Genomic DNA, 15,086 nt, shown 5'->3' on the forward strand with positions numbered 1-15,086 from the left:
TCTACAACTAATATATATAAATGAACTGGCCCTGTGATACTTGGTTTCATATTTATAATTCAAATATGGCTTAAGACCTAAGTAATGGGTATAGAGTTGGATATATTTTTTCTATTGGATTATAACCGTTCATGAATTTGGGGTTACTAAATTCCTTAGCAGTGTCCTTTTCCATTTATACGTGGTTTTTTTTCCTATCTCCTCTTCATTTTCGTAACGTCTTTGTATTTGCCATGATTGTTGCCTAAACATTTCCTGCATTGTTTTTTGTTTTTTGCTTTGTTTTGTTTTGTTTTTAGAGACAGGGTCTTGCTCTGTTGCCCAAGCTAGAGTGCAGTGGAGTGATCATGGCTCACTGCTGCCTCAAACTCCCGGGCTCAAGTGATCATCCTGCTTCAGCCTCCCAAGTAGTTGTGACTATACGTGTGTGCCACCATGCCCGGCTAATTTTAAACGTTATTTTGTAGAGATTGGGTCTCACTGTGTTGCACAAGTTGATCTCAAACTCCTGGCCTGAAGGGATCTCTTGCCTCAGCTTCCCAAAGCACTGGGATTACAGGCATGAGCCACCATATCTGGCCATGCTTAAAGTGTCTTTAAAGTTTTTCTGGCTCCTTTACCAGAAGTGTCCATTATTCAGGACACAAGCCCCCCGCCTTCCTTTTTTTTTTTTTTTTTAATCTTGGAATTAGACTTGTGTAAGCCCCAGCAATGTGGTCTTTCTTTTCCTTTCTTCTCTTTTTCTTCATTTAGATTGTCGCTAATAGTGAGCATAATACTGCAGTTTTGGAAACTTTGTTTTTCCCTCCCTCTTTCCTCTTTAATTTCTCTGGTTTCCCAGCTTTTTTTCAGCACATAGCTCATGGTTAAGGAGTAGTCAATGAGAAGGGCCTAAGGTCAGGTTTTCAAGGGGCCTAAGGTCAGATTTCTACACTTCCTTAAAATTCTGTTCAATGCTATATCTACTTACCACCACAATTCACAGACTTTATGTCATCATGTATTTTTATTCCTTAATCTTTGTTGTTTTCTTTATCCATACCTGAACATATCTGAAATATGCTTTTTTTTTTTTTTTTTGAGATGGAGTCTCACACTATTGCCTGGGCTGGAGTGTAGTGGCACAATCTTGGCTCAATGCAACTTCTGTCTCCTGGGTTCAAGTGATTCTCCCGTCTCCGCCTCATAAGTAGCTGGGATTACAGGTGCCCACTACCACACCCAGCTAATTTTTTGTATTTTTAGTAGAGATGGGGTTTCACTATGTTGGCCAGGCTGGTCTCGAACTCCTGACCTTGTGATCCGCCCGCCTTAGCCTCCCAAAGTCCTGGGATTACAGGTGTGAGCCATGGCACCTGGCCAGAAATATGCTTTTAAATACCTGTTCTTATTTACTCAAGTAAGAGTTTGAAAACCTGAACTGCATACATATTGGGTGTAGAAAGATAGTAAAATTATGGTATTATATAAGCTGGTATACAATCTGAACGGCAAATGACTAAATGAGCTGTCATTTCTTAGAAGGTTCTAAAGATTGTTTTCAAGAAATCCTATTCAGAAGTGTTCAAATAAAGTAGGCCCATATTCTCTACTTAGAGAAGGATTTGGGGGAGATACAGGCTATGGGTGACTTTATCCTATGTTATAACTCTTTATCTTAAGGAGGTCCTTAAATCATCACTCAGATTTCTCTCTTAGTGTCAATAATTAATTTTCTAATTATTTTTCATACATCCAAATTTTCTACTTCTTTAATTGTATGTATAATTTTTGGGATTTTTCTCTAATTTCTTCAAATATTCTTTTAACTAGCCCTTGAGACACTTGATATAGATATTGTACAGAAAAGAGTTAACGTAGCAGGACTAAGACTGAAATTCTTGGAAAGGGCTGCTTGCAAAGTTGACCTTGGCCTGATGTCCGGGAACTCGGATTTGGGAGGGTTCCCATCATTCCCTGAGAAGAGTGGTTCATTGTGCCTAAATTGTGCCTTATGCTAAAAGTCTAGTTTCCTTCTGGGAGTAGGGAATCTTGGCAGATGCTAGCAGGAAGGGGTTCATGTGACTAGTCCCCACTAAAAACCTTAGGAACTGAGTCTCTAATAAGCTTCCTTGATAGACAACATTTCACATGTGCTGTCCCAATTCCGTCCTGGAGAAATTAAGCATGTCGTGTATGATTCCATAGGAAGAGGCTTCCTCTGAACTTTGTCCATGTGACTTCTCCCTGTCCTTATTCTGCTTTGTATCCTTTCCCTTTAATAAGTCATAGCCATGAGAACAGGACAACTCACAGGATGACCGAGTCCTCCTTGTGAATCACCAAATCTGAGGGTAGTCTCGGGAACCCCTGAGACAGATGCCTTTCTAGATAATATAATATTTAAATCATAATACATCTATATAGTTACTGCATATACCTTTTAACTTTTATTAGTTATTTTATCTCATTTTTACAAATTAAACAATACAGTGTATATTCTTTGTTGTCTGGCTTTCACTCAAATGATGTTTGTTATACTTATATATATTATTTTGTGTAGTCATAGTTTGTATTCTCTGCTTTAGAGCATGGCATTATGTGAATATACCCAACTTATTTATCTAGTCTACTAATGGTTGTTGCTGGGCTGTTTCTAGTTTGTTGCTTTTATAAATAGTGCTGCTATAAATTTTGTACTACATGTTTTTGGGTGTATTGACATACATATTTCTTTGGTGAGTATCCCAGGAATGGAATTGTTAGGACATAGGTTAGTTTACTTTCAGTCCGTTTTGCTAGACAGTTCTCCAAAGTGGTTGTACAAATTTATACCCCCACCAGCAGGATGGTATGATATTTCCAGTTATTTTACATCCTTCTTAAGGCTTGGTATTTTCTACAATTTTTCATTTTACTAATTTTAGTATAGGTGTACTGGAATCACATTGTGGTTCCAATTTGTATTTTCTTGTTGAACACCATCTCATAGGTTAATTGATCATTTTGTATTTCCTTTTCTCTTAAGTGTCTGCTCAAGTGTTTTCTCCATTTTCTACTGGGTTGTCTCTTGTCTCGCACTAGTTTTAATACTTTTTCAATACGTTTTTGATATGCCCTATTTCAGATATATTTATTATAAGTATATTTTCTCCTCTGTAAATTCTGTTTTACTCTCATAATGGTATCTTTCGACAAGAAAGAGGTCTTAAGTAGAATTTATCATTTATTCCTTTTGTTCAGCATATTTCTGTCTTCTATCTAAGAAATCTTTGCCTATTATGTTTTTAAAAAAATTGTTGAAATTTTTATTTTCTTTTTGGTGGAGGATGCAGGCATCAATCTTTGCCTGTTGTAACATCATAAAAGGTGTTCTCCTATATTCTTCTAAAAGCTATATTGTTATAACTCTTACATGTAGCTGTATATTTTTTATATAGTGTGAGTTAGGGGTCAAGATATAATGTCTTCCATATAGATATGGAAAAAGTACCATTTATTGAAAAGAGTATCCGTTCCCCTCTTCCCTACAGTTTTACCTTTGCCATAAAAAATGGTGAACGTGTGTGTGTGCATCTATTACTGGAGTTTCTCTTTCACTGGTCAGAATTTTTATTCCTATGCTATTACTACACTGTCTTAATTACTATAACTTTATCATAGGCCTTGATAACATCCAGGAACAGTATTTAGATTTAAGAGTAGCCTTGCATATTCTTATTCCTTTGCATTTTCATATTGTCTTTAGAATCAGATTGCCATTTTTTTTAACAAAATTGGGATTTTGAATGCTTTAAATCTACACATTAATGTAGGAGAACTGACATTTTGCCAATATTGAATCTTCTAATCCATGAACATGGTGTGTCTTCCCATTAATTTAGGTATTGTTTAATTTCTCTCAATAAGGTTTTGTAGTGTTCAGTGCAGAGGTGTAACCTATCTTTCACCAGACATATTCCTACTCTAATTTTTAAAGATATATTATAAATGGCATCATCTTAAAATACTGTTTTGTTGCTGCTTCGCTACTGATTTTTGAATATTGATGATATAACCACCCACCTTAGTGAATTTTTCTTCTGAAATGGATTATAAATTATTTCCTTTAGGTTGTACCAATTTATGTTTTTCCAGTCTCTTCTAAGTATGTGATTACAGCATTAAAAATTAGGTTAGAAACTCTATCCTTTCCACAGTTAACAGTGACAGTTTGATCAGTTTATGAATGAATGTCATCACTTCTCTCCTGTAGATGTGGCCATAAATGTAAGGTACCTGCAACAGGCTTCTCAGGAAAGAGAGGGTAATAGGTCAGAAATCTCATAAAACAGTTTAATTTCTATAATAGCAAAATGCTTGAATCATCTTCAGGTCAGTTCTATTTTTTTCCATTTCTCTCTTTATCCTAGCATCCCAGTTACTATCATTCTGTCAAAAATAATTAGACTAGTAATATTTCATATGCAAACAATAATAGTTTGCTACTTTTAAAGCAAAGGAATATTTAACTTCCATCTAACTTGGGGTTGGGATGAAAATAGTGATCATGAACCTTTGAAGGTCCTCAACTCATATCTTTTCTGTTTCGGTGACTTGGCTATTTCTCTAAGAACATGGTGGAGAAGAGTCTACTTATACTAGCAATGAGAGCAAAAAGAGAAGTTCCAGGGTCCAACTTGAAGTGAATTAAGATGAAACCAGTCAGACACAGTATATTCCAGATATACAGTAGTAATGGGCGGACTGTCACCAACTTTGAGAATTCAAAATGTTGGCCGGGCGTGGTGGCTCACTCCTGTAATCCCAGCACTTTGGGAGGCCGAGACGGGCGGATCATGAGGTCAGGAGATCGAGACCATCCTGGCTAACACGGTGAAACCCCGTCTCTACTAAAAAATACAAAAAAATTTGTCGGGCGAGGTGGTGGCACCTGTAGTCCCAGCTACTCGGGAGGCTGAGGCAGGAGAATGGCGTAAACCTGGGAGGCGGAGCTTGCAGTGAGCTGAGATCCGGCCACTGCACTCCAGCCTGGGCAACAGAGCGAGACTCCATCTCAAAAAAAAAAAAAAAAAAAAAAGAAAAAAGAAGAAAAGAATTCAAAATGTTGGGAAAAGATGAATGTTGAAAATTGTATGTGTTACTCCTTTTAAATTTCTAGTTCTGATCTTACGCTTGAGAACTATAAAAATATTCAGAACTATTATTTCTACTTTGACTGTAAAATTTAAAGACATCCACCAATGAAGTCAGGGTTCCTCATTAGCAAAACATGGTACATTCTTATGCTACTTAGTTATGTCCATCCTTATGACACTTGATAGAATTTTAATCTCTCATCATAATGTCCTGCATCCCAAATTTAAGTAATAAGAGGTAATAATAGCTAGATTCCCTTTGGACTCTGTTGTTGCGGAAAGTCAGGGACCCCAAATGGAGGGACCAGCTGGAGCTGCAGCCGTCGAACATAAATTGTGAAGACTTCATGGACATTTACCAGTTCCCAAATAATACTTTCATAATTTCTTACGCCTGTCTTACTTTAATCTCTTAATCCTGTTATCTTTATAAGCTGAGGATGTACGTCACCTCAAGGCCACTATGATAATTGTGTTAACTATACAAATTGATTGTAAAATGTGTGTTTGAACAATATGAAATCAGTGCACCTTGAAAAAGAACAGTAAAACAGCGATTTTAGGGAACAAGGGAAAACAACCATAAGGTCTGACTGCCTGCAGGGTCGGGAAAAATAGAGCCATATTTTTCTTCTTGGAGACAGCCTATAAATGGACGTGCAAGTAGGGAAGACATCACTAAATTCTCTTCCTAGCAAGGATTAATGCTCTGGGAAAGGCATGCATTCCTAGGGGGAGGTCTATAAACGGCCGCTCTGGGAGTGTTTGTCCTATGCAGTTGAGATAAGGACTGAAATATGCCCTGATCTCCTGCAGTACCCTCAGGTTTACTAGGATGGGGTAAAACCCTGCCCTGGTAAATTTGACGTCAGACCAGTTCTCTGCTCTTGAACCCTATTTTCTGTTGTCTAAGATGTTTATCAAGACAATAGGTGCACCGCTGAACACAGACCCTTATCAGTAATTCTGCTTCTGCCCTTTGTCTTGTGATCTTTGCTTTTGCCCCTTGCTTTGTGATCTTTGTTGGACCCTTATCAGGAGTTTGAGATTTTGCCCTTAGAAGCATGCAATCTTTGTTCTCCTTTTTGTCCTTTGAAGCATGTGATCTTGTGACCTACTCCCTGTTCTTGCACTCTCTCCCCTTTTGAAATCCTTAATAAAACTTGCTGGCTTTAAGGCTCAGGTGGGCATCATGGTCCTATCGATATGTGATATCACCCTGGAGGCCCAGCTGTAAAATTCCTCTCTTTGTATTCTTTCTCTCTTTTGTTTTTTGAGATGGAGTCTCCCTCTGTCACCCAGGCTGGAGTGCAGCGGTGCGATCTCAGCTCACTGCAAGCTTCGCCTCCCGGGTTCACGCCATTCTGCCTCAGCCTCCCAAGTAGCTGGGACTATAGACACCCCCCACCATGCACAGCTAATTTTTTTGTCTTTTTAGTAGAGATGGGGTTTCACTGGGTTAGCCAGGATGGTCTCAATCTCCTGATCTCATGATCCGCCTGCCTCAGCCTCCCAAAGTGCTGAGATTACAGGTGTGAGCCACCATGTCCAGTCTGTACTCTTTCTCTTTATTTCTCAGCTAGCCAACACTTATGGGAAATAGAAAGAACCTACATTGAAATATTAGGGGCGGGTTCCCCTGATACTCTGTGCTCTAATACATCAACTCATTCATTCTGGTTAACTCACTTGAATAGGTCCTTCACACTGAAATGTGAGTACCAGGAAAGCAAAGAAGCTATAGAATATAGTCATAAGAATAGCAGTGATTACAATGAAAAGACAATTTGAGCTAAACTGTCTTCCTATCACAGAATTCAGCAGAAGAAAACTCATTTGAATAAAACTGATATAGACCCAGACTAGGACTCAATTTCATTTAATTCACATTAGTTTATAGATAATATTTTTAACTGCTTTGTTACTAAAATAAAGTCTTAGCTTTGGTAAAAGTATTCTATATTAGAATATGACATATATATCACAATATAAATTCACAGTTAAAGAAATAAAAACAACTCTAGTTAGTTAATAAATTTGTCTTAACTCACATATAAACACTTTTCATAATTGCAGACAGTACTGTAACTTGTTTGATTAAACATGAAAGCTGAAGCATCTACCTTACATTTTGTTCAAATTCAATTATCAACTCAACAAATATTTATTGTATCTAATACGACTCTCACTCTGTACTTGTCCCTGGCATATAGTGATGTATACATATGTATATATAGAGAGAGCTTCAAACTTGGCTAAATAAGCATTTTCTTTTTGTTTTAGTAAAATGTTTTATTTTCTATAAAGATGATACGAATATGTAACAATGAACTCTGGTTTCTCCATATAAAATACAACTTTTTCTAAATAAAGGGGTTAGAAAAACAATTTCCAGAGAAAGACAGAGTGAGCAAGAGAGACACACATTTCGTTCAAGGTACTTTGTCCCAGACTACATTTGGAATGTTTATAACTATTCATTTTAAGTTTTCAAAAAAATGAGAAAAAAGCAACAGACTATTGCATATGGCCTGAACAGAAAATTTGTGTGGTAAAAGGTCACACTGCAAACTGGAATGTCTTATGGAGGGACACCAGAACTAAGTTCTTTTCAGCAAAACTGATCTAAATACAAAGAATATTAGGAAAGGAAGGTTCCAGCTCTTCAGTATGCACAACTGACACTGGAAAGAGGGTCGGGGCAGGGCAGGAGAGGGTCTGACTGTAGGACAGGTAGAACACAAGACTTGCCCGTAGGAGTCATCCAGGATGAAGAAAGGTCCTTTCTACGCCCTTTCCATTCAGCCCAGGGATTCCTGGGCAGGGTTGTCCTTCTCATTGAAAGTGGCTTATGTACTGAAAATGCACCTTGTCCCGTAGAAGGAAACTTTCACTGAAGCTAGCAAGGGGAGCCTTTCAAACTCCAGACTCCCCTATAATATACTCAGTGCTGTTTCTAACTCTGGTCATGCAATTTTTAATGTTTAATTCATTTTTTAATACTGAGAAATACCTTACCTATCTACCTACATATCCACACACAAATTTATAAGAGTAAAGTGCACACATTTTAAACATACAGTTCAACAGATTTTCACCTACATATGCACCTGTGAAATACTGAATCGTTCCTTCACCAGAAGGTTCTTTCATGCCTCTTCCCAGTCATATGATTATGCTATTTTGACTCTTAAATGTGTCTTGAAAATGCCCTGTCAGAAAACTTTTTATTTTCATATTGAAAAATTTCACACCAAAGCTGACCATACCTGCATGTTAGTTTAAAATGTAGTCAGGCAATAAGTTGATGCTACTTTAATAAATGCAGTAGTTTTCCGTTTTCATTTCATTTCATTTCTTTTTTTTGTTTGTTTTCTTTTGAGACAGAGTCTCACACTGTCACCCAGACTGGAGGGCAATGGTGCAATCATAGCCCACTGAAGCCTCAAATTCCTAGGCTGAAGCAATCCTCCCGTCTTCCAAGTAGCTGGAGCTACAGGTGCATGTCACCATGCCTGGCTAATTTTTTTTTTTAGTTTTTGTAGAAACAGGGTTGGCTTTTCATATGTGGAAAAAATGCTAACTGTTCAGAGAAGAAAATATATTAGATCTGGTCAGAAACATTAAAAAACAAACCAACAAAAAAACCCTTAGTTTCTCCCCTGTTCTCGCAATCTCAGTCATGAACATTTAGTTTTGTTTTTATACATATTTCATTCATAACTGTCTAACCTAAATTATGTCCCTCTTAAGTATAAAATTATTAGTATAATGATAAGATAGTTAACACATGTACTATTTATAATATGCTAAGCACTATTTAAGCACTTCATATATATTTTATTTTATTATTTTAGAGACAGGGTCTCACTCTGTCACCCAGGTTGGAGTACAGTGGCACGGTCATAGCTCACCGCACACTGAAACTTCTGGGCTTAAGCGATGCTCCCGCTGCAGCCTTCCAAGTACCTGGGACCACAGGTGAGCTCCAGCAAGCCCGGCTAGTATTTATTTTATTTTATTTTCAGTAGAAACAGGGTCTTGCTATGTTGCCCACGCTGGTATCAAACTCTTGGCCTCAAGCTATCCTCCCACTTTGGTGTTGCAAAGTGCCAGGAGCCACCATGTCTGGCCTATATATGTTATTTTAATCCTCACAACAATAAAAAGGTGTAGGTACTCTAATATTTAATTTTTGGAATGAAGGTTTACATCATTTTCTCAATACTAAAAAACTCCTAAGGGACACAGTCAATATTTGAAATCAGATAGTACAAGGCCAGAGTCCTTTCTCTTACTCAGTACATCACACTGCATTACTGAGACCCAGAAGTGTAGCAGAACTAGATTATTAGACAAATAATGAACTATGTTTTTTACCACTTCAAAGTTTCTGGCAATTATTTTATGCCACATGGTAAGACTGTTTCCAGGATCTCAATCCTCCTGTAGTTTAAATATCATGTGGTATTTGTCATTTTTAAAATTTGTATTGAGAGAGAGAAAAGAACACAGACATCTCAGGCAAGAGCAAATAATGAAATAACTGAATAAAAAAGTTATGTTAGGATAATATATAGCTATCATTTCCCAGTTACAGAAACATAGCATGACATATCTAAAGAACTTCAGAGGTCAATGTGGGACCCTTTTGCAATTTTGGTTCTACTTTAAATCTGGAAAAAGACAGGTGATATAGACCTAAATGCCTTCTTCTATTATCTTTCAAAAATTTCAACTCTCGTTCCTAATCCATAAGCTAAAGTAAAATCCTTATACATAATATGTATCTGTGTATATTCTCTTTAATAATTGCTTTTTAAAATAAAACTATCAAAAGGAATCTTCATATGTGAATTGAAAAAAGTATATATTTTCTCTTCCACAAAGCTTCTTTATTACTCGCAAGAGTTAAGGAGAAAGTCTTTCTTTATTGCCTTACAAATCAGGAGTAAAGCACAAATGCTGATTGAGCAGACTGATGACTAGATGGAGAAAAATAATGAAAGGAAAGTTGCCAGTACAAACAGAATATTGCCATTCATTTTTACCCCAAATGAATCAACTACTGGTCACAAATGTGGATGTGCTACTAATTCCGGCAACAAACACCCAAAGAACCAACCCTCTGAGGAGGCCCACGTCTGCATGCAGACAACTTTTTCATGTTTCTCTTGCTAGAACACACCAAGTAGCAATTTCTCCTTTGTTGGCATAATCAGGTAACTCTTAAATGAAGAATCAAAAACACAGAGAATGCAGGAGACTTTCCCCGACTTGGAACTCTAAATACTCATTCAAAGATGCAAATGTTTTCTCTTGTCAAAGAAACTAAACAGCTAAGTCATAATATGCCTGGTCAGGAGGAATTGCCCTGACTATTAGCTAGCCATCACAGATCTGATTTCTCACAGTAAGTTTAAAAAAAAAGTAAATGATCTTCAATCTAACTGCACTACTGATGAAGATATGGACCAGTCTCTATCCCTATAATCTTATATAAGCATGAATTAGCTTGGTTTTACATTTGATTACCTATGATGGAAAGTAATAGAGGTTTTTAAACAAGTGACTTGCTATTTTCATCTGCTATTCCTGACCTTTTCCTAAGATATTGGTTGATCAGCAGCACAAGACTATTCAGACACTAAATGGCAGAAATAAGTCCTTCTAAGGTTTTCTAGATCTTTCCTATTATCATAACAAGATTCCTTCAGTCAAGTACTAGAGGATGGGAAGTAGCACGCCAATACTTGTTAAAGACACCCAAGTGAGTCACAGAACTAACTGTAATAGAAATGCCATATTTAATTAGCCCTGAAGCAGGGAACAAAGTCCTTCCATTTTAGAAAGGTGGTGAGTGTAGTTAAAACAAGCAAAAAACGCAAACCTCTTACCTTTTGTAGCAATGCGTACACACTGGGTTTTAGTTTCCTGATAGAGGAAAAATGAAAAAAAAAAAGAGTCAATGTATAGATAATGTTTCCTGTTTCATAAACTATAATTATTATAAAGATCCATCTGGGGTCATAAAAAGGGATTATAAACAACAGAATTTTAATATTAAGAAAACTTTTAAAAATATGCCTCCCTAGGGATACTTAAAAATATAAAATAAGAACTTTGAAAAATATTTTAGTTTTTATAGAGATGTAAATATCTGTTTTTAGTTCGCAATGAAACAGGTTAGTTTGTGACAAGTAGTATAGCATTCTATTTTCATATACAGTACTTTGTAAACTATCAGAAAGAAAAATGTATTTGCAAAAGTAATAAAAATCAGGTCCAAATATAAATTTAATTTTCATCTGAGAACTGTAGACTCAGACCAAAGCTGAACATTATATACTTTCATTTGGATCTCAGCATGACTAAAGAGCTAAATGATAGCAGTTAGAAAGATTATCAAAACATTGCATCATAGTTGCGGTGTAATTTATCTCTTCTTTCTTCCTTTTAATTTAGCTATTAGGAGTTAAATGTTTCTCAGCATAGATAATTTTCCTCCTCTTGCTAGACAGAGCGGATATACAAAGTAGAAGCAGTAGGAAAGGACAAGAAAAAATATCATTATTATTTTTAATGCTGTAGGGTGACAGTAGGAGACACATGTCCCCACCAGCTACTTTTGGCCCCACTCTTCCTCCTTTAGGACTTAGTTGAGTCAGTGTACATCCTTGAATATACAAGAGGTGAGAAAAGGTATCGAAGCCAGTAAACAAAACAGAGGTGATCTGTTTGCAAGATGCATTTATAACTCCATCTTGAGTAGTTCTATATGTTGATAATTTATAAAAGAGTTTACAATTTCCACTTAAGCATTTTTTAAAATTATTTTTAAATTAAAATAAAGCAGTGAGGGGGGAGTTAGCAATTAAAAATAAAATTTTGCACTTCTATTACTTGTGGCCTGAGACCTTCATGGTAACCTACAAGAGATTATTTCACATTCCCATAAAGGCCCAAAAGGATTTTCATTTCCTAAAAGCAATTGCTGTTAACTTTCTGTTGGCATTACCAATCTCTGTTGGTAGAAGCCACATCAACTTTAAAACTCTTTGCTGCCGGACTCGGTGGCTTACGCCTGTAATCCCAGCACTTTGGGAGGCCGAGGCAGGTGGATCACAGGTCAGGAGGTCGAGACCATCCTGGTTAACATGGTGAAACCCCATCTCTACTAAAAATACAAGAAAAGTAGCCGGTCGTGATGGCGGGCGCCTGTAGTCCCAGCCACTCGGGAGGCTGAAGCAGCAGAATGGTGAGAACCTGGGAGGCAGCTGCAGTCAGCTGAGATCGCACCACTGTACTCCAGCCTGGGCGACAGAGTCAGACTCCGTCTCAAAAAAAAAAAAAAAAACTATTTGCCAAGATAACTGTGAAATATATTGTTGCTATTCTGTACTTTGACTAAACCACAATGTAGATATATTAACAATTGGAAGAGAAAATTCATATCAAGAAGCTTTTAAAGAATGCAGACATTCATTAACACTCCTCTGGTATAACAGACCAAATAACCAAAGTTAATTTGGAAGCTCTCTAAAGATGAAAACCCTCAGACAAAACTATACTTCCTGCTCAATGCTACATTATACCCAGAATAGACTAATAACTTCCGTAGTGTTCTGTTTTTAGAGCAGCTCAGTTGTAACAGTGGTATGGAATGATGCGTGGGCAGGAAGTGGACACTAGACTACTCTCTAAAGACCCCTGTTTCTTTAGAGGTAAACCAGAAGAGGAGAAGAGTATCTTCAACCGTGAGCAGCCTCTGACTTTGGAGAACATCTTAGAAGATGCTGTGACCTTTTTCTTTGCTACCTACAAGCCAACCATATAGGCAAGCAAACAACAAAGCTTTCATTCAAAAGCAGTTAATCAATACCCAAAGCTCTCACGGCCCCTGCATAAATGCAAACGGATTGTTATGTCTTCCAATTAAACTCTTCCAAGATATAATATACTGATGCAATTGTATATCATGTAGCACTCCCAGGTGCTCACCTTAGGGACTCAATTACATAAACCCAGCAATTTCCTATACGCCTTCAAGTCCATTAAAATGTCATCATTCTATTGGATTTTGAATTGTGAATATTTCTATCCTCAACATTTGTTTTCCCTCTATCTCTGTCTGCCAATAAATAAATAAATAAACAAATAACAGTAAGTTTTAGGAAAGAAAATTTTCCAAAGAGAACAGCATGAGGCATGAAAGGCCAGGTTGTTTTCTCACATACGGAACTGCTGGTCATTCCTAACGTCCTGTTGTGTTTTCCTCTTCAATATTCATTTGGGATCAGCGGCAGTGTTCAAAAACAACTGTGTCCAAAATGGGAAAAGGAGGGGCAACCAGGGAAACAGAGAGAAGCCTTCTGTAATGGCTCAGCAGCCAGTCATCGCCAGGCTGCCTTTTGTTTAGGTTCCGTCAGATATACCACAGGCGCCCTATTACTTTGTAATCAGAGGATTGTTACTTGTTATTTACTATTTGGCTTGAAAACCCTGAAAAGTTTATAAGGGTTTATTAGCCTGCTGTGGAACACGCATTCTGTTTATCCTGCAGTAAATTTAATCTCTTGAAGTGTGCCACCACTGAGCAAGGAAGACAGAACAATGCCGGATCGTTACTGGGGGTGGAGTCCCGGCAGCAGCACACCCACCTTTTCAAATCATTTTACTCTCAATTGCTATTGTGGGCTTTCCTGAGGAAGCCTCCAGTCGAAGCAGTTACTAGGAAACAGGAACCCTGTGAAATGGAACTGGCGTGCGGCCTCAGCCCTACAGGAGGCCCCAAACTGTGCACACTGTGGAGAACAAAACCCCCTACATGCAAATTTTCTTTTTCTTTCTTTCTTTTTTTCTCTTGACAGATGCTACTGAGTATTTATAAAATTTGACTTCAGCTTTTCTTCAAAGCAGGGAAAAAGCAAATCCTGGAGGAAGCTCACCTTCTCCACACTGCTCATTGCCTGGAAATAGATGTTGTATCCTTTGCGTGGAGCCAAAGGAGGGTTCCAAAAGCCTTGGTAGGTCCGATTGTCACCCACAGTGAATGGGGCAGGCTCAGGCAGGTTTCCTGGGGGAAGTTCTGCAGCAAAGTAATAGGGTGCACCCCCACTCATGGCATTTTGGTATGTGACAGGAACCTGGTAGCATTCCATGGCTCCTGCTTCTCTCTTGGTTCGGTGTGGGTGCAGTTCTTCCACAACAATCTGATAAGCACTTTGGGGAAAAGAAAAAAAAAACGATAACACATCAACACATATATACACACATATTTAGAGATTTGAGATACTAAGTTTTTTTTGTTTTTTTTTTTTAAAGGAACAAGGGGTTTAAGGGGTTGACTATTAACAGACAACATTTCAAAGTATTTAAAGTCAGTCGTAACCTGCTACACTCTTTTCAGCTATTTCGCAATAAAATAAAAAATTCACATAGATGCTGCTGTCCCTAACATCACCGTAGTTACAAAGAAACTGATAAAAATAAGAACAATCACCTTAGGACTTTCAACATTTTCAAATGTTGAGGAATGAGCCACCCTAATAAGGATTCTGACATTAACCAGAGACACATCATAGATTCAGTTCTTTGTCTGATATTTTTAAATGTTTAAAGTTAACATTTTCCCTTGAAATGAGAGTACAGAAAGTCCAGCTCCAAGGTCTAACAGAATGACTGCCTCAGGGCGGTGCTAGAAGCACCCATTTGTGGTTGTCACAGCCATAGAGACAGAATGTACTGACAGGCTTCTCCACCTCTTGACCTTGCCATGGCATCTACATTGGCTCAGAGCTATGTAGATCTAAAATACAAGTGACATGCGGCAATACGGGCACAGATGGACAGAAATCTGTCCTCACAACCGAAATAGACCGCCTCCTTCTTCTGGAGTTGTTAATAATAAAATGTTACAAATTGTAGAAACAGATGGCATTTGGCCTATTAAAGCTCTAACCTAAACCT

General features: G+C 37.6%; 1 protein-coding gene across 26 annotated transcripts in view; it reads right to left on the minus strand.

The window, feature by feature from the left end:
- PTPRK (protein tyrosine phosphatase receptor type K) overlaps positions 1-15,086 on the minus strand; it is a 565,022-nt gene that overhangs the window by 91,465 nt on the left and 458,471 nt on the right. For all 26 annotated transcript variants that reach the window (XM_005551791.5, XM_074037021.1, XM_074037018.1 and 23 more), the window contains exons 12-13: positions 14,066-14,339; positions 11,015-11,051 (exon numbers count right to left, since the gene is read on the minus strand). In XM_005551791.5, the coding sequence (XP_005551848.1) occupies positions 11,015-11,051; positions 14,066-14,339 (311 nt within the window). The remainder of the gene's footprint in view (positions 1-11,014; positions 11,052-14,065; positions 14,340-15,086) is intronic.

This window comes from Macaca fascicularis, chromosome 4, assembly GCF_037993035.2.
Source record: "Macaca fascicularis isolate 582-1 chromosome 4, T2T-MFA8v1.1".
Lineage (NCBI taxonomy): Eukaryota > Metazoa > Chordata > Mammalia > Primates > Cercopithecidae > Macaca > Macaca fascicularis.